Source organism: Nerophis lumbriciformis, linkage group LG36, assembly GCF_033978685.3.
Source record: "Nerophis lumbriciformis linkage group LG36, RoL_Nlum_v2.1, whole genome shotgun sequence".
NCBI lineage: Eukaryota > Metazoa > Chordata > Actinopteri > Syngnathiformes > Syngnathidae > Nerophis > Nerophis lumbriciformis.
In genome coordinates, this window is record NC_084583.2 from 16,349,499 (window position 1) to 16,375,696 (window position 26,198).

Below are 26,198 nucleotides of genomic sequence, written 5' to 3' on the forward strand. Positions count from 1 at the left end.
CCATTCCCTTGTCTCTGGTCCTCCAGTGATAATAATACTTGGGTGTTCATTTTCTGTGGTTAGGATGACTATCTTAGAAACGGTTTTGCACTGTTCGATGCAACTTGCTATCAAATTTGAGCCGGTGTTCTGGAAAGACACGCACTCTCTTAGAATTCATGCAACTCCTGCACGTGTGTAACAAGGAATATAAAAATGTGAAGTGAATCGCGACTTCTCCGTGGGTGTACCCCGCCTTCCGCCCGTGTGCAGCTGGGATAGGCTCCAGCACCCCCCGCAACCCCGTAAGGGACAAGCGGTAGAAAATGGATGGATGGATATTTAAATTGTAGATTGTCACATCAAAACTATGAATGAACTCATGTGGAGTTATGTACTTAACAAAAAAAAGGTGAAATAACTGAAAACATGTTTTATATTCTAATTTCTTCAAAAAATCCACCCTTGGCTCTGATTACTGCTTTGCACACTCTTGGCATTCTCTCCATGAGCTTCAAGAGATAGTCACCTGAAATGTTTTTCACTTCACAGGTGTGCTTGGAGAGAACACAAAGAGTGTGCAAAACAGTAATCAGAGCAAAGGGTGGCTATTTTGAAGAAACTAGAATATAAAACATGTTTTCAGTTATTTCACCTTTTTTTGTTAAGTACATAACTCCACGTGTTTAATTTAATCAGCCTTTTCATATAAAGCCATAAAGGAATGGAACGATGACTCTTCATTCACAATTGAAGTTAAAAAGTGGCTATGGAGCAATCAAAGCCGCTCACACGGTCACTAAGGTGGACACTATGTTTGACATGTCAATTTAATGTGTATTATATTTATCCATGAGAGCATTTTTGTTGTAAATTGTGAGGTGTGTCTGTTAAAATCATGGTTGTTTTTACAAATGATGACAGATGTGAACAAGAGCATGTATTGTCTTTGTGTGATGATGTAAATGAGGTGTGGTTGTATTGTATATTAAGTATGTGCATACCTGCCAACTTTTGAAATCAGAAAAACCTAGTAGCCAGGGTCCAGGGGCCGCAGGCCCCGGTAGGTCCAGGACAAAGTCCTGGTGGGGGTTTCAGGCTTCGCCCCCCGACGCAAAATGATTGATTGCATTCAGACAGGTTAAAATGTTGCTAAAACCATCACTTTTCTATCAGTCACAGTGACTTTTCAAAACAAAAATATTACAGCAAAAATCATATGGGTTGATTGACATGTTTATTCTGTAAGCTAACTTCAATAGTTTGAAATTATTTTGACAGTTAATGCCAGTTATCCTGTCAACCTTTCACAAGACTTCAATTTGTTAATTGAAAGTATAAACAGTATAAACACTTTTTACAGTAAACAAATGGTAAAACAGTAATAAACAATTCCATTAAAAAAAAAATTGGTGTCATTAACTTTCTGTCCAAGCTTGTATAATCTACTGCCTTGTTCAATTGTAAAAAATATTCTGTGCCTAAAATTCACATTTCTATCACAATTATCATACTGTAAACATGGTAAGCTAACTTCATTAAAATGAATAGTCCTGTAAATAGCATGGAATTACAATTCAAATGTAGTTTTTTTGTAAGCCTTTCAAAAGAATTCAAAATATGAAAAATTAATGAAAATTAATTTAAGCCATCAGACACTTGAAAAGTGGCACATCACATCTCTAATGTAATCATTTTAACTTTTCAACAGAAATAGCACTGCAAAAATATTAAGGACATACTTCTGTATTTTGGTAGTTATGCTGTCAACATTTAACAAGATTTCTTCAACTTGGACTTGAAAGCATAAATAGTATAAACACTTTTAACAGTATAACAGTACTAAACAATTCCAATAGATAACATTGGTGTCATTACCTTTTTGTGGCTAAAATCCAAATTTAGCAACGGCATTAGACTTGTGTTTTTTTTGTCCCAACGTGGTCTTTTACATCGCTAATTCCTCCGTGTCCGATCGAAAAATCTTGTCTGCACAAGGTGCAATTCGCGTAGTTTTCACCCTTTTTGGAACGGATAATTATTCCCGGATAGGCTTTTGAATATTCTTCACGGAATGACTGCAGTTTTCTTTTCGGTTTAAGACTCGTTTGCGATTTTTCTCCGGCTGATTCCATGATCGTTCGCTCGTTTGGAAACAATGGGCAACAGGTGCCTCGTGCTTGGCAGCGGTGCTATAAATAGCCTCGCGCATGGCATTCGGAATGGCTCGATAGGAAGTTACGGGAAGCAGTGTCGATTGTGATTGTTGTTACGCGATTTCGTGAATAAAACTTAAAAAAATAAATAAATTTTTAATTAATGAAAAACCGTATTTTTTATCACTGCAACCGTAACCCGGAATAGGTTGATGAAAACCGTACTAATTACGGGAAAACCGGAGTAGTTGGCAGGTATGTGTCCATGAAAGGGCATTTTATGACTTTTTTCTTAATACTTGTGCATGATTTTATTGTCATAATTTTATTGCATGATTTTTGTATCCCTTTAATTTAGGTAACCAGGGACTGCAGATGGAAATGAGCTATTGAGCTATAATCTGGTACAGAACATATCTGTCTTTGAGCTTACCGTAATGTTTCTGTGCATAGTCCCTTCAAATAAAGACTAAACTAAACTAAACTAATTCATAGCTTTGATGTGACAAACTGCAATGTAAAGTCATGAAAATAAAGAAAACACATTGAATTAGGAGAAGTTGTGTCCAAACTTTTAGCCTGCACTTTATATTATTATGTTGGCTTATAGACTTGTTAAAAAGTTGCTACAGTAAAACTCTATAGAAAACATTCCCAGGAGGATAATGTATTCTTTATTTTTCCACACATAAACATGAGCAAGTCAACATAACATTATTTTGTATATGTACCATATATGTGGTCTCGTTAAGGTTTTCTTCATCAGTACCGTGGATGGTGTCATAATTTTAAAGGGCCACTCTTTAAAAGACAGCAAAAAAAAAAGTGTAATAAAAGACAAAACAAAGACTCCCTTTTTTCTCGCCCTCCTTCATTTGTTTATGTCACTCACTCGTGTCCTTCACACTTTATAAATAAAACATCTGTAATAACTTAATATATCTCTGGGTTTAAAAAATAAAAATAAAAACCAGAATAAATGATCACGCCCCTCCCCGATGAAGACGCACCTCATGTGACATCACTTCTCGGTGAGCGACAGCTGCAGGATCCTCTCCAGCTCGTCGTCCTCCTCCTTGCGCTGCCTGCAGGTATCACCAGAATAGGCGAGTCATATGAATGACATTAATATTGCTTCTGTACACTGAGCATGAATGCCGGCGTATTCTTCCCTCTGTAGTGTACACTCTTGGGCAGCAGGGGGCAGTGCTACAAAAACCTAGACAAATGTCACTTAAGACCTTCAGTATATCAGTACTAAATGACAATGGATTAAGCAAAGAAATCAAACAATGTACTAATATGATCCACTTCAAGAAACTCTTCAAACTTAAAAGTGTTTACAAAGTACTAAGAAGAAGATAAACATCCATCCATTTTCTACCGCTTGTCCCTTATTCTCAATTTATTTAATAATAATAGATTTTATTTGTAAAAAACACTTTACATTGAGTAAACAACCTCAAAGTGCTACAGTGTATTAAAAAAATTAAATAAAAAATAAATAAAAATAAAAACTAGAACAGCCAAATAGCTAAAACTAGTATGCATATATCTAAAAAAAAAAAAAAAAGAGGCTTTTTTAAAAAGAAGGGTTATTACACCTTTTTTAAAAGCATCCACAGTCTGTGGTGCCCTCAGGTGGTCAGGGAGAGCGTTCCACAGATTTAATCCATCCATTAATTTTCTGGATAATTTTACTTATCTCACAATATGAAATATAACTTACGTCACTCATTATTATTTATGTTTAATGTTATCACTTATGGAGTATATTGTGAACACATTGAGAACAGGAAGTGAACAAAAGTTTTAGCAACTGCTATGTAAAGGAAAAAAGGGGTAGGGTTAAATTAGCTCTGCTTCTTTCTACCGGTACTCCTTTTCCAACATGTTGAATAGAGTAACTGGCAATTGTGATGCATCATGTTGTATGCATGCATGTTCCGAATACCGTATTTTTATAAGTCGCTCCGGAGTATAAGTCGCACCGGCCGAAAATCCATAATAAAGAAGGAAAAAAACATATATAAGTCTCACTGGAGTATAAGTTGCATTTTTGGGGGAAACTTATTTGATAAAAGCCAACAGCAAGAATAGACATTTGAAAGGCAATTTAAAATAAATAAAGAATAGTGAACAACAGACTGAATAAGTGTATGTTATATGAGGCATAAATAACCAACTGGTATGTTAACGTAACATATTATTATTCAAATAACTATAACATATAGAACATGCTATACAATCTGTCACTCCTAATCGCTAAATCCCATGAAATCTTAGACGTCTAGTCTCTTACGTGAATGAGATAAATAATATTATTTGATATTTTACGCTAATGTGTTAATAATGTCACACATAAGTCGCTCCTGAGTATAAGTCGCACCCCCGGCCAAACTATGACAAAAACTGCGACTTATAGTCCGAAAAATACGGTAAACACAAACTCAACTCAACTCAAAACCTGACCGAAATGACTCCCACACAGTCGATGAATGCCGACCTCACCTGTCCATCTCCTCGTGCTCGCGGCATGACAGCGCCATGGCGATGCGCAGCTGCTCGTCGAAGCTGCTCGCCACGCCCAATTGGGCGGGCAAAGGCGGCTCTGGCGCTGTGTTGTTGGAGACGGGGTCCGGCGGGGAGTCTGCTGGGGGCTGGCTGGGGTTCTGGGTTTGGTCTGTTCCTACACTGCTGGCCAGCGAGATGGACAGGGACTCCTGGATGGCTCTGTTGCAGCGCCCATTAAGAAGAGCACATGGAAAAGAAAAAAAAGACTTGTGGGCCTGAGTAGGACACTGGGAGTAGCTGCTCCCACGAGTAGGTTGAAAGGAAGCACTAATCACAGACTTTTCTATTCACAGATGCTTAATTACACATGCCAGGCTTTCCTAGATTCAAATGGACCATAATGGAGTCTCCATTTTAAGCAGAGCCTTTCTTTTTGCTCACCTCTCCAGCTGGGTGTCTTCCTCATAGAGGGGCGACTGGGGCCCAGGACGACTGTTGGTCAGGGCCTCCCAAATAGTCACCTTCAAACACCAAACATTCATATAGAAAAATATATATGTTGTTACAAACAAATATGATACACCTTGCCAACAAATAAACAGAATATCGTGCAATAATCCTTTCATGTCAACTTCAAATGTGAAACTAATATGTGGTGTAAAATCATTACATGCAAAGTTAGATATGTCAAGCCTTTATTTCATGTCATTTAATGATTATGGCTTACAGTTTTTGAAAACCCCACATTTTTTTGAGATTTTCTATTTGAGGTTTTCATAAGCTGCAAGCTATAAATAATTTAAATTACTGTATTTTCCGGACCATAGGGCGCACCGGATTAAAAGGCGCATTAACGAGGCCATATTCCATCCATCCATTTCCTGACTGACGAGGATGTGCTCTGACCTGGTCGCTCTCCGTGCCAGCGTCCAGAAGGCTCTGCTGAATGGCAAACTGCAGCAGATTGTCGTCCTCGTCTCTCATGGGCTCGCTGCGCCCCGGGCCGAGGGTGGTGTAGTCTGCCGGGGGCTCAAACACGGAGGGGTCTACCTCGCAGTGGACAGGAAGGACCGACTGACCTGGGAAGACAGTGTCCAAAAAAATCATAAGTGCCTACTATGCTGCTGCTATAGGACCTTTTGGATTTTTGGGTGTGACTTGACTTACCCGCTTCTTCGGAGCCCTCTGGTTTATAAACCGTCACTGAGCTGACTGGCTCATCACAGCCGCACAGATTACTGAAGGTCACTCTGGCATTCAGTACGTGAAACAGCGGAATCTCTGAAGAGCACACGGGAAGTTTAATAAAAGCGTCTCTTTTAGGACACAGGTGTCAACCTCAAGGCCCGGGAGCCGTATCTCGCCCGTCACGTCATTTTATATGGCCCGTGAAATGTTGCTGACTACGCTGCCTTTTTTTTTTTACTATAAAATCTTCGGTTGTTGTTACTGTAAATGGAAAAATTGTTATTTTACGGTAACAAACTGGCAACTCAGTTGGCAGAATTAAAAAATAACAGTGGTACTGTCTTTCTATATAGCAGCCTCTCTTCTGGAATAGTTCCAGTAGAGTTTAAACATGCAGTGGTACGACCTCTACTTACAAAACCAAGCCTCGACCCCTCTCTTCTCTCTAACCTCAGACCTATCTCTAATCTTCCATACATTTCCAAAATATTAGAGAAGGTTGTCTACAGTCAGTTGTTGCCCTTCTTAGAGGATAATGGTATCACTGAGCTGTTTCAGTCCGGTTTTAAAGCCCTCCACAGCACAGAGTCAGCGCTTCTAAAAGTTTTTAACGATATCCTCCTGTCCACTGATTCTGGTAAAAATGTTGTCCTGGTGCTTTTAGATCTGTCTGCTGCGTTCGACACCGTCGACCACGCCACCTTAATCACTCGTCTTGAGAACTGTGTGGGCATTAAGGGCGCCGCCCTCAAATGGTTCCGGTCGTACCTAACTGACAGGAGTTTTTGTGTAAAAGTAGACAGTTTTATGTCTTCCACAACTCCTTTACCACATGGGGTCCCCCAGGTCTCAATCCTTGCCCCAATTTTATTTGCGCTTTACCTTCTCCCCCTTGGTTCTATTTTTAGGAAGTACAGTATTGCATTTCATTTTTACGCCGATGATTGACAGATTTATTTTCCTATGGCACAAAATAACACGGTTCAACGTCTTATTGACTGCCTGCACGACATCAAATTCTGGCTTTCAGCTAACTTCCTGAGCCTAAATGAAGATAAAACAGAAGTTATGTTGTTCGGTCCAAGTCGCTCTCCCTCCCCCAACGTTGACCTCGGCACTCTGACCCCGTATCTCAGCGACTGTGTCACAAACCTGGGGGTAAAGTTCCACTCAGATTTTAAATTCGAAAAACAAATCAGCAGCGTCGTACAAAAAAGCTTTTATCAATCACGCCAAATAGCGAAAGTGAAACCGCTTCTATCAGGACATGATCTTGAGAAATTAATCCACGCCTTTATCTCGACTCGTCTTGACTACTGTAATGCCCTGTATGTTGGCATTAGCCAGGCCTCCCTCGCCCGCCTGCAGCTCGTGCAGAACTCTGCTGCTCGTCTGCTAACACAGACCCGCAGACGTGAGCACATCACCCCTATTTTAGCGTCCCTTCACTGGCTCCCTGTGCGTTATCGAATCAATTTTAAACTCCTTTTATTTGTTTTTAAATGTCTAAACAACCTCGCGCCAACCTATCTCTCCGACCTCCTTCAGCCTTACTGCCCCACCCGATCCTTAAGATCAGCCGATCAGCTGCTGTTGACGGTCCCTGACACAAGGCTGAAGCTTAGAGGTGACAGAGCTTTCGCCGTTGCTGCTCCCAAGCTCTGGAACGACCTACCTCTGAGTGTTAGACAAGCCTCCTCTCTTCCTGTTTTTAAATCTCTCTTAAAAACATACTTTTATTCCATGGCTTTTAACACTGAGTGATATCCATCCTGCAATGGCGCCCCATAATACACCTGCTGTGAACCTGTTTTTATGTTTTTATTTATTCTATTTTATTTATTTATTTTTTATCGTGTTCTGTTTGTGTTGTGTTGTGTTTGCTCGGTACTCGTTTTATCTTTTAACCTGCCCATTGTACAGCACTTTGGCTACCCCTGTGGTAAATTTTAAATGTGCTTTATAAATAAAGTTGATTTGATTTGATTTATATACAGTAATATGTTGAACAAACTACCTTAAATTTTACAGTAAGTTTCTGGCAACTAAGCTGCCAGTATTTGACCATAAAATAACTGTAGTACCATTTTAAAATGGTAAATAAACAGTGTGTACTGTTTTCCATCTACTGTAATATAATCTGTAGATTTTGCATTAAAAAATGGTGACCAGAATTTTAATGTGAAATATACAGTTGTTGTTTTTTTTAAATTGTATGTAAAAAAAAATGTATTTAATAATAAAATACATAGGCAAATTCATACATTATTCACTGTTAAAATCGGCCCTCTGATGGCAGCCATATCTGCGATGTGGCCCTCAATGAAAACGAGTTTGACACCCCCGTTTTAGGACATGCATCAGAAAGAAACATTAGTCTCACCTATCTTGACTGGGAAACCAGGAGGCAGGCGTAAAGTGATGAAGTCCCGCAGCTTGGCAAAGTGAGCGTTGGAGATAGCCATCAGGTCGATGATGGGCGTCACCTGTTCAGCCAGCGACAGAGGGTGAGTCTCACTCAACCACAAGTTGGCCTTGAACCTGGAGATGTCCCAAACAGAATAGACATAGCAAGTTGGGTCCTGCAAGGCCCGTGTCTCAGTCCTACCTCTGAACTTTGCTGGTGAGCTCCATGGGCCGCCCGATGTCCCGACCGTTGAGGTTGAACTCTGGATCGAAGTATTCCTCCGCGGTGATGGCCGTAGGGTTGTGTGGACTGGCACACTGGGACACATTGCTCTATGCAGCCGCAGCAGAAAAGACAATATGAATATTTTTTACGTTTTATTACAGACACATACAAGCATGCAAGCCTATTTCAACAGCGAAGGGAGCCTAATAAGGGAAGTCCATTTTTTCTACACAACAGGAAAATGAAGGCTTTTTTTCTTTAAATGCTCCTTTGTATAATGTGGTTTGTTTGGCCCGTTCATATTATTTTCCAGGTGAAAGTCTTGCCATAACTTCAACACAATAAAGTGTAATAATGTGATTCAGAGGTGCTTACCCCATTGTGAGCGGTGTGTTGTTCAGCTATTCCCAGGAAGGACTGCAGAGGAGTTTTAGAGCCTGAATGGGGGTCCATTAAAGAAAAACTGATGTTTTCTCTGCAGTTTTATTAAGGTCTTTATAAAAATGCACGGTATCTCACAAAAACGAGTACACCCCTCACATTTCAACAACCCTTTTTTTTTTTTTACAGTACATCTTCTCAAGGGACATGTCTATGAAAGTTCTCATTCAATCGATCGCTACTGGACAGTTGCGATCGATTGGGGAGGGGGGGGTCAAATTTAGAGAAAAAAGTGGGTCTGGGGGCCAGTATATCTATTTTTAGAAACACTAATAAAAGACCTCACAATAACGTCTGATTGAATGCTAAAAACGTTATGACAGACCGCCTTAAAAAACGGGATGGAATTTTAGATTTCTTTTACTGAATGAGACACCCAGAATGTACATGAAAATAAAGAATGGGATTTACAATATTAACTATGAACGATAAAACACTGAATATTAACATATGAACGTCACACCCCCACTCCATCCACATATTTTTACAATCAAGCAAAACGAAACATCTGATATATCACTAAGCTTTAGAACTTAGTTGTAAAAATCTCCTTCCGCGTCTGTCCCTGACACCCACATTTCAGGCTGGCCGCTCTGGAAGCACTCTGTGGAAACGCTTCCCACCCACACTGCTTGGTGCCTCATTTGGGCTGCTGTGACTTAGATTACCATAGTAACTAATTAGATTACCATAGCACCGTTACTTAATTAGATTACCATAGTAACTAGTATATCATGCAAAAGCACAGATTCCAACCATTGAAATACTTTGTATAGTCATTAGAAAACATGACTGCATATCATAATGGCAGCTACACTTCCCATTTTAAAGATCTAAAAAAAAATTATTTGGGAATGTTCGGAGGGCCAGATTGAAAAGCTTAACGGGTCACATGTGGCCCCCGGGCCTTAAGTTGCCCAGGTCTGACCTATATGATACCTGTTGTACTCCATGGATTGGAATGTGTTGACTGGACCTTGAAATCCTTGCCAAAACTAGTCGTTTTCATAAATCACGTGATTAGAGTCATGACAAACAAAAGCCTGTCGGATCATATGCCAATTGTACAACAAAGCTCATTCCCATCACATTCACAAATAAATCCACAGTCTTGAAGCTCTACAGTCTACTCAAGATGTAAAGAAAACATGTCTCGAAGAAATGACAAAAGGAAGAAGCAAAGGAAAACAATCACACTGCTGGCCAGACAACATCTGCCACTGGACTGGATTTAGGATCTCACAATATGAACATTTCTTATCACGGTTATAGTGACCAAAATGATCAGTGCTCAAAATGTTCAAAAAGTACTTATACTGAAATGTTTTACCAAGTCATATTACAAAAACCCACAATTAAATAAATTAATTTGTAGAAGATAAATATTGTAGATAAGAAATTTAATGTGCATAATATGAAAGCAACACAAGTATTAAGTAATATGGCAGAAACAAAATAACAAATAAATAAAAATAAATGTGAAAATTGTGAAAGATAGCACCTTTTGGACATAAGCGATAAACAAATAAAAACAAATGTAAGATTTTTTCAAGATGGCACCTGATGGCAGTACAGTAACTGCACTTTTTGTCCATATAGATAAAAATAGTGTTTGTATGTGAGATTGAGTCCAACACATAGAGCTGCACGATTATGGCCAAAAGTACTTTGATCAATATTGAAATCACAATTATTAATCCTGATTATTTATTATGTTAAGTAAAACAGTGTTGGGGTAGGGCGTGACCCTGATGCCATTATGTAATTTGTAATGTCTAATACAGTGTTTTTCAACCACTGTGCCGCGCTAGTGTGCCGTGAGATATTGTCTGGTGTGCCGTGGGAAATTATGCAACTTCATTTTTGCAAATCAATAATTATAATAATGTGCCGTTGTCTAGTTTTTCAACCTTTTTTGGTGTGTAAAAGGTATGTAACGCTTAAACCAAAAATGAACAAAAGGCAAGTCCCGCGAGGAAAAGGCACTGAAGCATAGGGATGGCTTTGCAAAACAAAAGTAAAACTGAACTGGCTACAAAGTAAACAAAAACAGAATGCTGGACGACAGCAAAAACTTACAGCTTGTGGAGCGGAGACGGCGTCCACAAAGTACATCCGTACATGACACGACAATCAACAGTGTCCCCACAAAGAAGGATAGCGTACACACAACTTAAATGGTCTTGATTGCGAAAACAAAGCAGGTGCGGGCAATAGCACTCAAAGGAAGGCGTGACGCTGCTACAGGAGAACACCAACAAAACAGGAAGGGTCACCAAATTAACAGCGCAAGACAGAAACTAAAGCACTACACACAGGAAACAACAACAAACTCAAAATAAGGCACGACAACCTGGTGGAGTTTCATGTTTTAACCCTTTCTGCTGGTGGTGTGCCTCCATATTTTTTTAATGAAAAATATGTGCCTTGTAGAGATGTGCGGATAGGCAATTATTTCATCCGCAACCGCATCACAAAAGTCGTCAACCATCCGCATCCACCCGAATTAACATTTAATCAACACCGCACCCGCCCGTTGTTATATATCTAATATAGACGATGCAAGGCATTAGTGAGGTTATAAAGCTTTTGCCTGTTAAAGAAAGGAGACTGATCCAATGCAGCAATCATCTGGGAGCCGCGCTGAGCGCACCTCCAAGCGCGTGGAGGTGCGATGTCCCTCGCACCCGCGGCGGCTCCACCCGGGCTCGCGCCCGAGGCTTCAGCGCGCACCGCGGCGGCCATCCTACTCGTCGCGGCCTAGCCCTCGCGGCTCTCGCTGCCGGCGACGGCCGGGTATGGGCCCGACGCTCCAGCGCCATCCATTTTCAGGGCTAGTTGATTCGGCAGGTGGGTTGTTACACACTCCTTAGCGGGTTCAGACTTCCATGGCCACCGTCCTGCTGTCTATATCAACCAACACCTTTTCTGGGGTCTGATGAGCGTCGGCATCGGGCGCCTTAACCCGGCGTTCGGTTCATCCCGCAGCGCCAGTTCTGCTTGCCCCACCCCTTTCGTGAGCGCACTGCGCGCGGAGTGACCCCTGTTACGCGCCCCCCGGCAACGGGGGTGGCGGGCAGGTAAGCTGCGCGGGCGGAGCGCGCGGAGTGACCCCTGTTACGAGCCCCCGGCCACGGGGGTGGCAGGCAGGTAAGCTGCTTGCCTGCTGCGCGTGACGCCGGCCGCGGCGAAGGCGGACGAGGCGGGGTGTCGTGCGGTGGGCGCGGTGGTGACCCTGGACGTGCGTCGGGCCCTTCTCGCGGATCACCTCAGCTACGGCTCCCGGTGGGGCCCTCTCGGGGGAAGGGGCCTCGGTCCCGGACCCCGGCGAGGCGTCCCTTCCCCGCTCCGTAAAAGTGTCCATCTCTTTTTTTCTTCTTCTTCTGTTGTGGCATATGCTGCAGGTGCCTGCTCGTTTTTCGTATGTGGGTAACAACATTTAACTATGTATATATTTTCCGAATTGGTTTAACTGCCACCCGCCTGAATCTATTTAAAATAAAAACATTTTTTATTTCAACCGCCCGACCCGACCCGCGGATAAAATCTTTTTTTTTTTTTTAATTCAACCGCCCGAACCGCGGACAATCCGCGGTTGTGTCCGCAAACCGCGCATCTCTAGTGCCTTGGCTCAAAAAAGGTTGAAAAACACTGGTCTAATAAAAAGGCTGTAGATAAACGTTATACATATATTTAAAGACAAATGTTTGTGTTTTTGTTCATTAACAGTATCAAGGTGTCCGCTTTTTCTCATTACATGATGCCTCTATCTCTAATTGTATATTTTGGATTTAAGTTATGTACATTTTGTGTACATTTGTATATACATGGACATGCTGTATCGGGACAGATCCATTAAGAGTTCGAGCAGGAATATGTCGTATAGGAATTAACTATACAACATAAAACATTACCAAAATGCTTTGTTACATAATTGGCTTTTAGAGTAATAACTTTGTGAGATGGAAAATACCCCACAAGTAATGTAAAAAACATGGTGTTTACGTTTTGATATCAATAGAAGACACAAAGAGGGTTGGCCAATAAAGATGCAACCTAATAAACAAGCTTTGTTCTTCTCCAACAACACCATGTGGTTCAGTGCAAGAGTTGGAGTGATACCTATCACATCTGTGCCTCACTGACAACTCAGTGTGTTGACACTTCGCATTGGTTGCTTTAATGTAATGATTGTACCCACCTCTGTGAGATACTGTACTCTGAGGTTTGTTCCTGCGTGGAACACAAGCTCACCTTTGCTCCGTGATTTATCCTGGTCTGATAGATGCTCCGTCCTGGACCGAGTCACCAGCTCCACGTTGGTGGCACTGTAAACCTGAGAGACGAGCACACTCACCTGGTTACATCTGTGCACACTGCCAACAGTTGTCTTTCATCAAAGGTCAAGTCTTACCTTGGCTTCATACCCACTGACCATCTCACTCTTCTCAGAACGCCAACCCCAGATTCCAGACTTGTTCCTAAACAACAAAAAGGTAATTATCAAAACAGCTTTCATGCTTTTGAACTCAAAAGTGCTGCTGTATATTTGCACAAATAAAACCGCTTGTTTCCCTGAATAGCATTCTATCCTATGTTAACTTACACCGCACAAATACAGGGATTGATTTTAACCGCGGGAACAGCCGCGATCGCCTTCGTCATTCGCCGTAATGCCCTAAAAAATTGACTAACATCTGCGGCAAGAACATGCCGTGACCGCCCTTGACTTTTTACTTGTTAATGTACTAGGGATTTAAGGGTCAACAGTTTAATGATGATTTGCGATAAAATTCCAGATAGTTAGTCTATTTTTTAAACCCATTATTTATTAAAGCATTGTAGGCAACACGAAGTCTGGCGCATGCGCACTCGCGTCATTTGGCTTGATAATCATGGCGTACCAACTACACGGACTTTGCTCCGGAGATTTCCCCTCGGAGTAAACGCAGCCAAGCGTTTGGTTTAACATCATTTTCCCTCGCTTCCCGTCGTGCATTTAATAGCGCAATGTTGCGTTTAGATGGTGACAGGTGTGGACAATATTGGAGAAACCTGTCCCCACACTAAAAGTAGACAGTGAAGGAGAAAACTATTTGATGTTGCTTTTATTTTAAAAATACAGCGTCCATCAGCTGCTGTGACTGAGAGTTAATGAGGTGAGGAAACATGCAGCAGGTCATGTGTCGTGAACGCTGTCACAACTTGTTTATAAAGTCTTTACTTTGTTTACTGAGATGTTCACTCCTCCTTTATTTAACTGCAAACTGTATCAGTGTTCAAATAACATCAATACTAGCGAAAATGTTTTGTCATTACACCGAACTGAATGCAGGTTGTGAAGATTGTGTATTTGATGTGCGATGTATCACTCCTCTTTATTTTTGTTGGCCAAACTGTTGCACCAAGGAGGCGTTGGAGAAGAACAAAGCTTGTTTATTAGACATAAATCTTTTATTTTGATATCAAAAAGTAAACGCCATGGTTTGTTTTTTTTACATTACTTGTGTTTTTTTCATGTCACAAAGGTGTTATTTCAAAAATCATTCATGTGACAGCATTTTGTTAATGTTTTATTGTGCAGAGTTAATTCCTATACGACATATTTCCGCTCAAACTCTTAATGGATCTGTGTCGGTACATTATCTACATATGAATGTACATAACTAAAATAAATTAAAAAAAATATTTAAAAAAAACTCCCTCTATCAAAATGTAAAAATAGAGATAAAGGCATCATGTAATGACAAAAAGTTGACAAGTTGATAATAATGAATTAAAAAAAACAACTAATATTTGTCTTTAGATATATGGATAACATTTATCCATAGTCTTTTTATTAGACATTACAAATGACATTACGTTCACACGCCAACACTGCTTTACCTAACAATCAGTAATCATGATTTCAATATTGATAACAATAATCTTAATTATTACTTTGGCCATAATTGGCAGCCATAGATCTCATAACTGAACTCTATTTTTATCTACCGTATATGGACAGGTGCCATCTTTCAACATTCTTATATATATATAAAAAATAAAATAATGTTTGCCTTGATGCCCTTCTAACTTGCTTTGGTGCCCTAAAATATGAGCCCTCCTTTAAGACAATGGTTGCCTTGACTTTAAAAAGTAAAAATTCGAGGCCTGCAAATATATCCAAAGAGGTAGATTGATGTATTTTTACCGCTCAAAGGCAATGTTGCGCGTGTTGAGGTGCGTAGAGACGATGGGAGATGTAAGTCTCTGCGCCGTGTTCTCCTGCGAAGGCTGCATGGCCGCCAAAAGGGAGGGCGCGTCCCGCGGAGACAAGACAAGCGGCTCTGTGTACACCACCTGCTTCTCGTGGTCCACCTCCATTACCACCGCCCCGTCGTCTATGGAGGGACCAGGTGACATTAGCAGCTGTGGGTAAGGAGTCCATGGACACTAAACACGCACCTCCGCCTTTAAAGATGTAGCTGCGGCGTCCTTTCAGCCAGGTCATGTGTTCAAAGCCCAGGAGGGTGGTGTCCACGCGTAGACATGAGCCACTCTTCCACACCCGGTACACATCACTGGGGCACACCTTGGACACTAGCGGCACTGAAGGGTAGAACGTATTTCAACAAATCCATCCATTTTCTCCTTATTGCCCCTCTCGGGGTCGCTGGAGCCTATCCCAGCTGCATTCGGGAGGAAGGTGGGGTACACCCTGGACTATATGCATGCTGTAAGTATGCATGTCATGTAAACTCATTCATTAGAACATGTAATATTTATGTATTTTGCTCATTTTAAACATTACAGGGGCGTATTGATTTCACAACATTCGCTATTTCTTTAATAATGGGGAAAAAAAATATTCAACAATTTATATTTTAGAGCAAAATAATACATTTAGGATAATAAAAACATCCATCCATCCATCCATTTTCTACCGCTTGTCCCGTTCGGGGTCGCGAAGGTGCTGGAGCCTATCTCAGCTGCATTCGGCGGAAGGCAGGGTACACCCTGGACAAGTCGCCAGCTCATCACAGGGCCAACACAGATAGACAACATTCGCACTCACATTCACACACTAGGGCCAATTTACCGTATTTTCCGCACTATAAGGCGCACCGGATTATTAGCCGCACCTTCAATGAATGGCATATTTCATAACTTTGTCCACCAATAAGCCGCCCTGGACTATAAGCCGCGCCTACGCTGCGCTAAAGGGAATGTCAAAAAAACAGTCAGATAGGTCAGTCAAACTTTAATAATATATTAAAAACCAGCGTTCTAACAACTCTGTTCACTCCCAAAATGTACGCAAATGTGCAATCACAAACATAGTAAAATTCAAAATAGTGCAGAGCAATAGCAACATAATGTTGCTCGAACGTTAATGTCACAACACACAAAATAAACATAGCGCTCACTTTCTGAAGTTATTCTTCATTCGTAAATCCTTCGTCTTCGGTGTCCGAAGTGAAAAGTTGGGCAAATTTACGATCCACTGGCAGATGTTGGCGTCGTCTGGCGCTGCCTCCTCGTCTTAGTGAAGGTGTGTTCGCCTTCTGTCCTCCATTGTTCCCACGCAGTTAGCAGTCTAGCTTCGAATGCCCTGTTGACACCAATATCTAGCGGCTGGAGGTCTTTTGTCAATCCACCCGGAATGACGGCGAGTATTGAATTAAGCGCGTAAGCGTGTCTCTCAATGTGCTGTTATGAGCTAGCAAATATAACAACTACACTACCCAGCATGCAACGATAGTTACGAGCATGCGCGGTAGCCCTGAGAAGCGTTGTATGCTGGGAGTTAGAATGTGGTTATGAGCACGCTGTAAGTAAACGTTGAGAACTCAGTTAACACGCCTCGTCTGCATTATTTATAATTAGACAGACAACACACTTAATAGGAGCCATTTTGGGGTCTTTACATAAACACACAAATGGAAATGAAACGTCACATATCCCAGCATGCACCGCGCACTTCTTCGTCCTCCACTGTTCCCACGCAGTTAGCAGTCTAGCTTCGAATGCCCTGTTGACACCAATATCTAGCGGCTGGAGGTCTTTTGTCAATCCACCCGGAATGACGGCGAGTATTGAATTAAGCGCGTAAGCGTGTCTCTCAATGTGCTGTTATGAGCTAGCAAATATAACAACTACACTACCCAGCATGCAACGATAGTTACGAGCATGCGCGGTAGCCCTGAGAAGCGTTGTTGTATGCTGGGAGTTAGAATGTGGTTATGAGCACGCTGTGAGTAAACGTTGAGAACTCAGTTAACACGCCTCGTCTGCATTATTTATAATTAGACAGACAACACACTTAATAGGAGCCATTTTGGGGTCTTTACATAAACACACAAATGGAAATGAAACGTCACATATCCCAGCATGCACCGCGCGCTTCTTCTACGGGGAAAAAAGATGGCGGCTGTTTACCGTAGTTGCGAGACCTAAACTTTATGAAAATGAATCTTAATATTTATCCATATATAAAGCGCACCGGGTTATAAGGCGCACTGTCAGCTTTTGAGAAAATTTGTGGTTTTTAGGTGCGCCTTATAGTGCGGAAAATACGGTAGTGTTGCCAATTAACCTATCCCCAGGTGCATGTCTTTGGAGGTGGGAGGAAGCCGGAGTACATACATTTATAAAACCTTCCTGAAACGACTCCGACCTGGTACTGCACAAAGTTCGACAGGCCTTGCAAGACCAGCACTAATGCTGGAAGAAAACTCCATGGCAACATTGCTGTTACTTTCACTCATTGAGAAATGTTTCTTTGCTTGCATCAAGCCTGGTCGATGTCCCGCCCCCGAGAGCCATATACTCCAACGTGATTGGTCGGTTCGTTGAGCGCCGCACACAACACTGTAAAGTGCCATTCATCTAACATTAAACTTTCATATTAAGGAGGGGGTCGCAAAAATCGTCTAAGAGGCCGTAATTGTCCCACAAGCCGCGAGTTTGAGACCCATGATCTTCATGATATAAGTATATATGTAATGTAGTAACAGGCACATTCATAATAACATTTGATATTTACGTATTTTGATCATTTTAAGCTTACACAGTGCATTAGTTTCAGAAATGGATCACAACTTTTGCTTTTTTCCAAAATCACTGATTTCTACTCACTGCAGACTTTATTAGAGCCAAGAAATATAATAAAACATCACTTACTGTACAAGGTCTGCTATGATTAGGATGCCGACTGCAAGGATGTTCATATATTCTCATTTAGGTGAAGAATGACTCGCAATCCTCGCAAAGAAAAGAGGGTGGAATCAAGCGTCTGTTCATGTCCTTCACGCCATATTTGGGTCTAAATTTTCTGTATAGGTGTACAACTTGTCGGAATACATCCTCGTCCTTCTACTACCCAGGTGAGAGGCATGATTTATGATCGACGATAAAGTTTGACGCGTAAGGAAGCAGCTAATCAGTTGATCATTTTAACATTGGCACACAAGCTTGTGCTATAAATAGTTTGTCTGCTTTCGATAGATAGATAGTACTTTGATTCCTTCAGGAAAATGTTAATTCCAGCAGCAGTGTACAGAGTTGGGCTATCATTTGAAAAGTAAAAAGTAAATAATAAATAATGGGTAAAGATGTCCTATAATATCGGACTGCCGATATTATCGGCCGATAAATGCTTTAAAATGTAATATCGGAAATTATCTGTATCGGTTTCAAAAAGTAAAATTTATGCCTTTTTAAAACGCCGCTGTGTACACGGACGTAGGGAGAAGTACAGAGCGCCAATAAACCTTAAAGGCACTGCCTTTGCGTGCCGGCCCAATCACACAATATCTACGGCTTTTCACACACACAAGTGAATGCCAGGCATACTTGGTCAACAACCATACAGGTCACACTGAGGGTGGCCGTATAAACAACTTTAACACTGTTACAAATATGCGCCACACTGTGAACCCACACCAAACAAGAATGACAAACAAATTTCAGGAGAACATCCGCACCGTAACACAACATAAACACAACAGAACAAATACCCAGAACCCCTTGCAGCACTAACTCTTTCGGGATGCTACAATAACTTGAGTTGATTTATTTTGGAAAGCCTTGTTACCAGCGGGGCATCACAACAAAATTAGGCGTTAATTCCACAACTGTATATATTGGTATCGGTTGATATCGGAATCAGTAATTAAGAGTTGGACAATATCGGATTATCGGATATCGGCAAAAAAGCCATTATCGGACATCACTAATAATGGGGGTACATGTTATTGTTTTGCATCCCCTGTCATTCCAGTGGATTTAGTGCTTATAATCACAATATCACTAATACTTGGGAAATACTCAAGTCATGAAATGTAAACGTAGTATTGCTGGCACTTTTTGGATGTTTTTTAATTACGGTAGGTTTAATGGGCGGACTTTTATTTAAGTTTATTTACGAGTTAAAATGCATTTAAAAAAAATCTGTCCATGTCTTTCATAATGATTGTGAACGATAGGCAAAATTCCAAAAATAAGTGCAATTCCCCTTTAGGTATAAGGATTTGTTTTGATGTACACAGGGGCTAACTTCTTTTTACACTTTTGTGAGCTGTCCAGTTGCTTCGGTTCTGAAAAAAATGACTTAGGAAAACCCAAACTCACCCCAACTGGTGAACTCCCACTTCATCTCCACATAGAAGTCCCGTGCCTTGAACAGATAAACGTCGTGTAATGTTGGACAGTTCTTTAGTGAGTGTTGATTTTGCGTTACCTGTCTTAGTTTGCCGAGCAGCTCAGGGATCCCCGCCAGCCTCTCCGTAGCCCGCTTGAAGTCTCTGTACTGAAGCACCAGTTGAACCAGTTCAGGGTCCCCCGTGCTCACCGCCTCCTGCAAAACTGCAACACAGTCCTCTTCATCAGTCAGGTACTTGTTTTGAGTCCCCAAGGCGGCGAACAGAGCACCCACTCGTCCATCCCTGCGCGTTGCATTGCGTCGGGTCTGCGGAGTATCTGAGCAGCACTTTGGTGGACTCCAGGTGACCCAGGCACACGGCGAGCTCCAGCGGGGTGCGCCCCCTCGGATCCAGCCTCTCCGAGTCCTGCTGCTGATGATCAGAATCAGAAATACTTTATTAATCCCTGAGGGGGAATTAACATTTTCAGCACAATACCATTCAAGATCAGACAAACATTACAGGGAGACAGAACAGGTCTGCCAACTGCGGGCTATAGAGCGTTTTCTATTGGGGCTCCAGTACTCTGGAACGCCCTCCCGGTAACAGTTAGAGATGCTACCCCAGTAGAAGCATTTAAGTCCCATCTTAAAACTCATTTGTATACTCTAGCCTTTAAATAGACCCCCCTTTTAGACCAGTTGATCTGCCGTTTCTTTTCTGCTTTGCCCCCCTCTTCTTCGTAGAAGGTGGGGGCACAGATTCGGTGAAGCGCTAGCTGTCCAAAGTCGGGACCCAGGGTGGACCACCCATCTGTGCATCAGTTGGGGACGTCTCTGCGCTGCTGACCTGTCTTCACTCCAGATGATCTCCTGCTGGCCCCACTATGGACTGGACTCTCACTATTATGTTAGATCCACTATGGACTGGACTCTCACACTATTATGTTAGATCCACTATGGACTGGACTCTCACTATTATGTTAGATCCACTATGGACTGGACTCTCACTATTATGTTAGGTCCACTATGGACTGGACTCTCACACTATTATGTTAGATCCACTATGGACTGGACTCTCACACTTTTATGTTAGATACACTATGGACTGGACTCTCACTATTCTGTTAGATCCACTATGGACTGGACTCTCACTATTATGTTAGATCCACTATAGACTGGACTCTCACTATTATGTTAGATCCACTATGGACTGGACTCTCTCACTATTATGTTAGATCCACTATGGACTGAACTCTCACTATTACGTTAGATTCACTATGGACTGGACTCTCACTATTATGTTAGATCCACTATGGGCTGGACTCTCACACTATTATGTTAGATCCACTATGGACTGGACTCTCACTATTATGTTAGATCCACTATGGACTGGACTCTCACACTATTACATACCTGCCAACTTTTGAAATCAGAAAAACCTAGTAGCCAGGGTCCAGGGGCCGCAGGCCCCGGTAGGTCCAGGACAAAGTCCTGGTGGGGGGTTCAGGCTTCGCCCCCCGACGCAAAATGATTATTAGCATTCAGACAGGTTAAAATGTTGCTAAAACCATCACTTTTCTATCAGTCACAGTGACTTTTCAAAACAAAAATATTACAGCAAAAATTATATGGGTTGATTGACATGTAAGCTAACTTCAATAGTTTGAAATTATTTTGACAGTTAATGCCAGTTATCCTGTCAACCTTTCACAAGACTTCAATTTGTTAATTGAAAGTATAAACAGTATAAACACTTTTTACAGTAAACAAATGGTAAAACAGTACTAAACAATTCCATTAAAAAAAAAAATTGGTGTCATTATTAACTTTCTGTCCAAGCTTGTATAATCTACTGCCTTGTTCAATTGTAAAAAATATTCTGTGCCTAAAATTCACATTTCTATCACAATTATCATACTGTAAACATGGTAAGCTAACTTCATTAAAATTAATAGTCCTGTCAATAGCATGGAGTTACAATTCAAATGTAGTTTTTTTGGAAGCCTTTCAAAAGAATTCAAAATAAGACAAATTAATGAAAATTAATTTAAGCCATCAGACACTTGAAAAGTGGCACATCACATCTCTAATGTAATCATTTTAACTTTTCAACAGAAATAGCACTGCAAAAATATTAAGGACATACTTCTGTATTTTGGTAGTTATGCTGTCAACATTTAACAAGATTTCTTCAACTTGGACTTGAAAGCATAAATAGTATAAACACTTTTAACAGTATAACAGTACTAAACAATTCCAATAGATAACATTGGTGTCATTACCTTTTTGTGGCTAAAATCCGAAAAACGTTGAAAGTTTTCCACTTGTATCGCTAGCAACGGCATTAGACTTGTGTTTTTTTGTCCCAACGTGGTCTTTTACATCGCTAATTCCTCCGTGTCCGATCGAAAAATCTTGTCTGCACAAGGTGCAATTCGCGTAGTTTTCACCCTTTTTGGAACGGATAATTATTCCTGGATAGGCTTTTGAATATTCTTCACGGAATGACTGCAGTTTTCTTTTCGGTTTAAGACTCGTATGCGATTTTTCTCCGGCTGATTCCATGATCGTTCGCTCGTTTGGAAACAATGACAACAGGTGCCTCGTGCTTGGCAGCGGTGCTATAAATAGCCTCGCGGAATGGCTCGATAGGAAGTTACGGGAAGCAGGTCGAATGTCATTGTTGTTACGCGATTTCGTGAATAAAACTTTAAAAAAATATATTTTTTTAAATTAATGAAAAACCATATTTTTTATCACTGCAACCGTAACCCGGAATAGATTGATGAAAACCGTACTAATTACGGGAAAACCGGAGTAGTTGGCAGGTATGCTATTATGTTAGATCCACTATGGACTGGACTCTCACACTTTTATGTTAGATACACTATGGACTGGACTCTCACTATTATGTTAGATCCACTATGGACTGGACTCTCACTATTATGTTAGACCCACTATGGACTGGACTCTCACTATTATGTTAGATCCACTATGGACTGGACTCTGACACTATTATGTTAGATCCACTATGGACTGGACTCTCACACTTTTATGTTAGATCCACTATGGACTGGACTCTCACTATTATGTTAGATCCACTATGGACTGGACTCTCACTATTACGTTAGATTCACTATGGACTGGACTCTCACTATTATGTTAGATCCACTATGGACTGGACTCTCACTATTATGTTAGATCCACTATGGACTGGACTCTCACACTATTATGTTAGATCCACTATAGACAGGACTTAGGGCTGGGCGATATATCAAATACACTCGATATATCGCGGGTTTGTCTCTGTGCGATAAAGAAAATGACTATATTGTGATATTGGAGTATACGTTCTCACACAGTTGCTTTTAGCTGCGGGCATTACACTACAGGCTTTTCTCACTCTTTCTTGTCTCTCCTTCTCACAGAGACATAAAACAAGCGCACCTTCTTACATACGTCACATACTGCAACGTCATACGCCCAAATGCGAGTGGTAATATGAGAGAGAGAAGGTGCGAACCTGGTAACAAATGAAGGAAGAATTAATTCCAAAGAAAAACAGCAGGGGGTCCATCGTCTGGCGGTGGTTTGGCTTCAAGCGGGAAGATGTCGAACAGACAACCGTAATATGTCTGTATGCAGCAAAAGCGTTGCTACAAAAAGTAGCAGCACTGCTAATATGTAGCATCATTTGAAAAGTCACCTGCTAAAGAATGAAGAGTGCTTGAAACTCCACATGTCAACATCTCGGCCGGTGCTACACCAACAAAACGCCCAAGCAACCATTTCCAGATCAACACCGTATGAAAAAAATAGTCAACAGAAGGAGATAAAGTCCGCAGGAACCTACCACATAGTGAAGGACATACACTATTTGATTTCCTATTATGCAGCTCATTTTTATTTGACTGTTATTGAAATATCTTGTGTGACATCATGCACAAAAGTGCACTTTATTTGTTTTAAACTATTGTAGTGGCGTTCTGTACAAAAAGCGCACTTTAATTGAGTGTTGTTTTGATATGTCATCTTAGTGACATCATGCACAAAAGTGCACTCATAGCTTGTTTTAAAATGTCTCTGACAATCTTGCACTTTGTTTTGGAAATAACATGAATATTTGTGCCACTGCTTAATAACTGTTTAATAAATACACTTTTGCTAAATTTACTTAGTTGTGATTTCCCTCTCTGCATGAAAGTTTAAAAATAGCATATATTAATGTAGTATGAAGAAGAATGTTTTAATGTAGACACATAGAATCATCATACTGCTGTGATTATATGCATCAAGTGTTCATTCAAGGCTAAGGCAAAATATATATGGTGTATCGTGACATGGCCTATAAATATCGAGATATTAAAAAAAGGCCATATTGCCCAGCCCTAATATATATGTATATACCGTATTTTTCGGACTATAAATCGCTCCGGAGTATAAGTCGCACCGGCCAAAAATGCATCATAAAGAAGGAAAAAAACATATAAGTCGCACTGGTATATACCGTATTTTCCGCACTATTAGCCGCACCTAAAAACCACAAATTTACTCAAAAGCTGACAGTGCGGCTTTTAACCCGGTGCGCTTTATATATGGATTAATATTAAGATTCATTTTCATAAAGTTCGGTCTCGCAACTACGGTAAACAGCCGCCATCTTTTTTCCCCGTAGAAGAGGAAGTGCTTCTTCTTCTACGCAAGCAACCGCCAAGGTAAGCACCCGCCCCCATAGAACAGGAAGCGCTTCTTCTTCTACTGTAAGCAACCACCCGCCCGCGTAGAAGAAGAAAAAGCGCGCGGATATTACCGTACGTTTAATTTCCTTTGTGTGTTTACATCTGTAAAGACCACAAAATGGCTCCTACTAAGCGACAGGGATCCGGTTCATGAAAAGACGCAATCTCTCCATCCGCACACGGATTACTATTTCACAGCAACTGCCTAAATACTTTCAAGAAAAGCTGGCTACTTTCCGTGCATATTGTAAAAACAAGATAGCTGAAAAAAAGATCCGGCCAGAGAACATTATCAACATGGACGAGGTTCCACTGACTTTTGATATTCCTGTGAACCGCACTGTGGATACAACGGGAGCACGTACGGTGAATATTCGCACCACAGGGAATGAGAAGTCATCCTTCACTGTGGTTCTAGCTTGCCATGCTAATGGCCAGAAACTTCCACCTATGGTGATATTCAAAAGGAAGACCTTGCCAAAAGAGACCTTTCCAGCCGGCGTCATCATAAAAGCTAACTCGAAGGGATGGATGAAGAAAAGATGAGCGAGTGGTTAAGGTAAGTTTAAGTTAACGCGAAGAGGCCGGGTGGCTTTTTTCACGCAGCTCCGTCCATGTTGATATACGATTCCATGCGCGCCCACATCACGCTGGTTTTAATATATTATTAAAGTTTGACTGACCTATTTGACTGTTTTTTTGACATTCCTTTAGCGCAGTTAGATGCGGCTTACAACACGGGGCGGCTTATAGGTGGACAAAGTTTTGAAATATGCCGTTCATTGAAGGCGCGGCTTATAACCCAGGGCGCCTTATGGTGCGGAAAATACGGTAAGTCAAATTTTTTGGGGAAATGTATTTGATAAAAGCCAACAGCAAGAATAGACATTTGAAAGGCAATTTAAAATAAATCAAGAATAGTGAACAACAGGCTGAATAAGTGTACGTTATATGAGGCATAAATAACCAACTGGTATGTTAACGTAACATATTATGGTAAGAGTCATTCAAATAACTATAACATATAGAACATGCTATACGTTTACCAAACAATCTGTCACTCCTAATCGCTAAATCCCATGCAATCTTATACGTCTAGTCTCTTACGTGAATGAGATAAATAATGTTATTTGATATTTTACGCTAATGTGTTAATAATTTCACACATAAGTCGCTCCTGAGTATAAGTCGCACCCCCGGCCAAACTATGAAAAAAAATGTGACATATATACAGTATATATATATATATATATATATATATATACAGTATATATATATATATATAAATATAAATACAGAGGCACTATAGAGAGCCTGCTGACCAACAGCATCTCTGTCTGGACTGGAGCCTGCAATGCCTCAGACTGGAAGTCTCTCCAGAGTGGTGAGGACCAATGTTCCCTCTAATTGTTCATGTGTGTGAGCAAACACAAAAACTCCCTGAGCATTCAGTGGAGCACATGTGAGAAACATCACACGTGGCAATACCAGCAGCACACCTGTCTCAAACCAATCTTTTATTATAACACTCAAATGAGAGGAGTCATTTTCACGAGATTATTTTGTAATATTAGTGATTTGGCCCACTTGTAATGAAAATAAAAGAAATCTTGTTTTTCATAAGCTATGGATTAGTATTGTACAATATGTCTGGGTGGGGGTCCTGCTTTGGAAATCATTTGTACCCCTTTCAGAGATCACATTTAGTTGCCCTTAAACATCCTCATGTTGCACAATGAAATGTAAGCATAGGATGAAGTGTGCATTCCTGTAACTTTCTCTAGTAACAGCATTCCATGATTAATATCAATAAATTAACATTAATAATAAATGACAGTAGAATAAGCACACATAGTGTAACTTTGTGTGGTGTTTGAGTTGTCCGACTTTTTGTGTGGCCATAAATGCACCAGTGGCTTAGT

General features: G+C 40.9%; 1 protein-coding gene across 3 annotated transcripts in view; it reads right to left on the bottom strand.

The window, feature by feature from the left end:
* Positions 1 to 2,796: 2,796 nt before the first annotated feature.
* The window catches only part of ankrd13d (ankyrin repeat domain 13 family, member D), a 28,426-nt gene continuing 5,024 nt past the window's right edge, over positions 2,797 to 26,198 (bottom strand). The window contains exons 2-16 of one of the 3 annotated variants that reach the window (XM_061930029.2): positions 19,829 to 19,964; positions 19,634 to 19,758; positions 19,525 to 19,570; positions 15,358 to 15,501; positions 15,104 to 15,293; positions 13,325 to 13,391; positions 13,165 to 13,246; positions 8,845 to 8,906; positions 8,446 to 8,576; positions 8,221 to 8,378; positions 5,817 to 5,930; positions 5,556 to 5,728; positions 5,091 to 5,170; positions 4,647 to 4,868; positions 2,797 to 3,220 (exon numbers count right to left, since the gene is read on the bottom strand). In XM_061930029.2, coding sequence (XP_061786013.1) covers positions 3,157 to 3,220; positions 4,647 to 4,868; positions 5,091 to 5,170; positions 5,556 to 5,728; positions 5,817 to 5,930; positions 8,221 to 8,378; positions 8,446 to 8,576; positions 8,845 to 8,906; positions 13,165 to 13,246; positions 13,325 to 13,391; positions 15,104 to 15,293; positions 15,358 to 15,501; positions 19,525 to 19,570; positions 19,634 to 19,758; positions 19,829 to 19,964 — 1,794 coding nt within the window. In that variant the 3' untranslated portion in view covers positions 2,797 to 3,156. Of the gene's footprint in view, positions 3,221 to 4,646; positions 4,869 to 5,090; positions 5,171 to 5,555; positions 5,729 to 5,816; positions 5,931 to 8,220; positions 8,379 to 8,445; positions 8,577 to 8,844; positions 8,907 to 13,164; positions 13,247 to 13,324; positions 13,392 to 15,103; positions 15,294 to 15,357; positions 15,502 to 19,524; positions 19,571 to 19,633; positions 19,759 to 19,828; positions 19,971 to 26,198 lie in introns of all 3 variants that reach the window. The other 2 variants (XM_061930028.2, XM_061930027.2) reach the window with 2 other exon arrangements.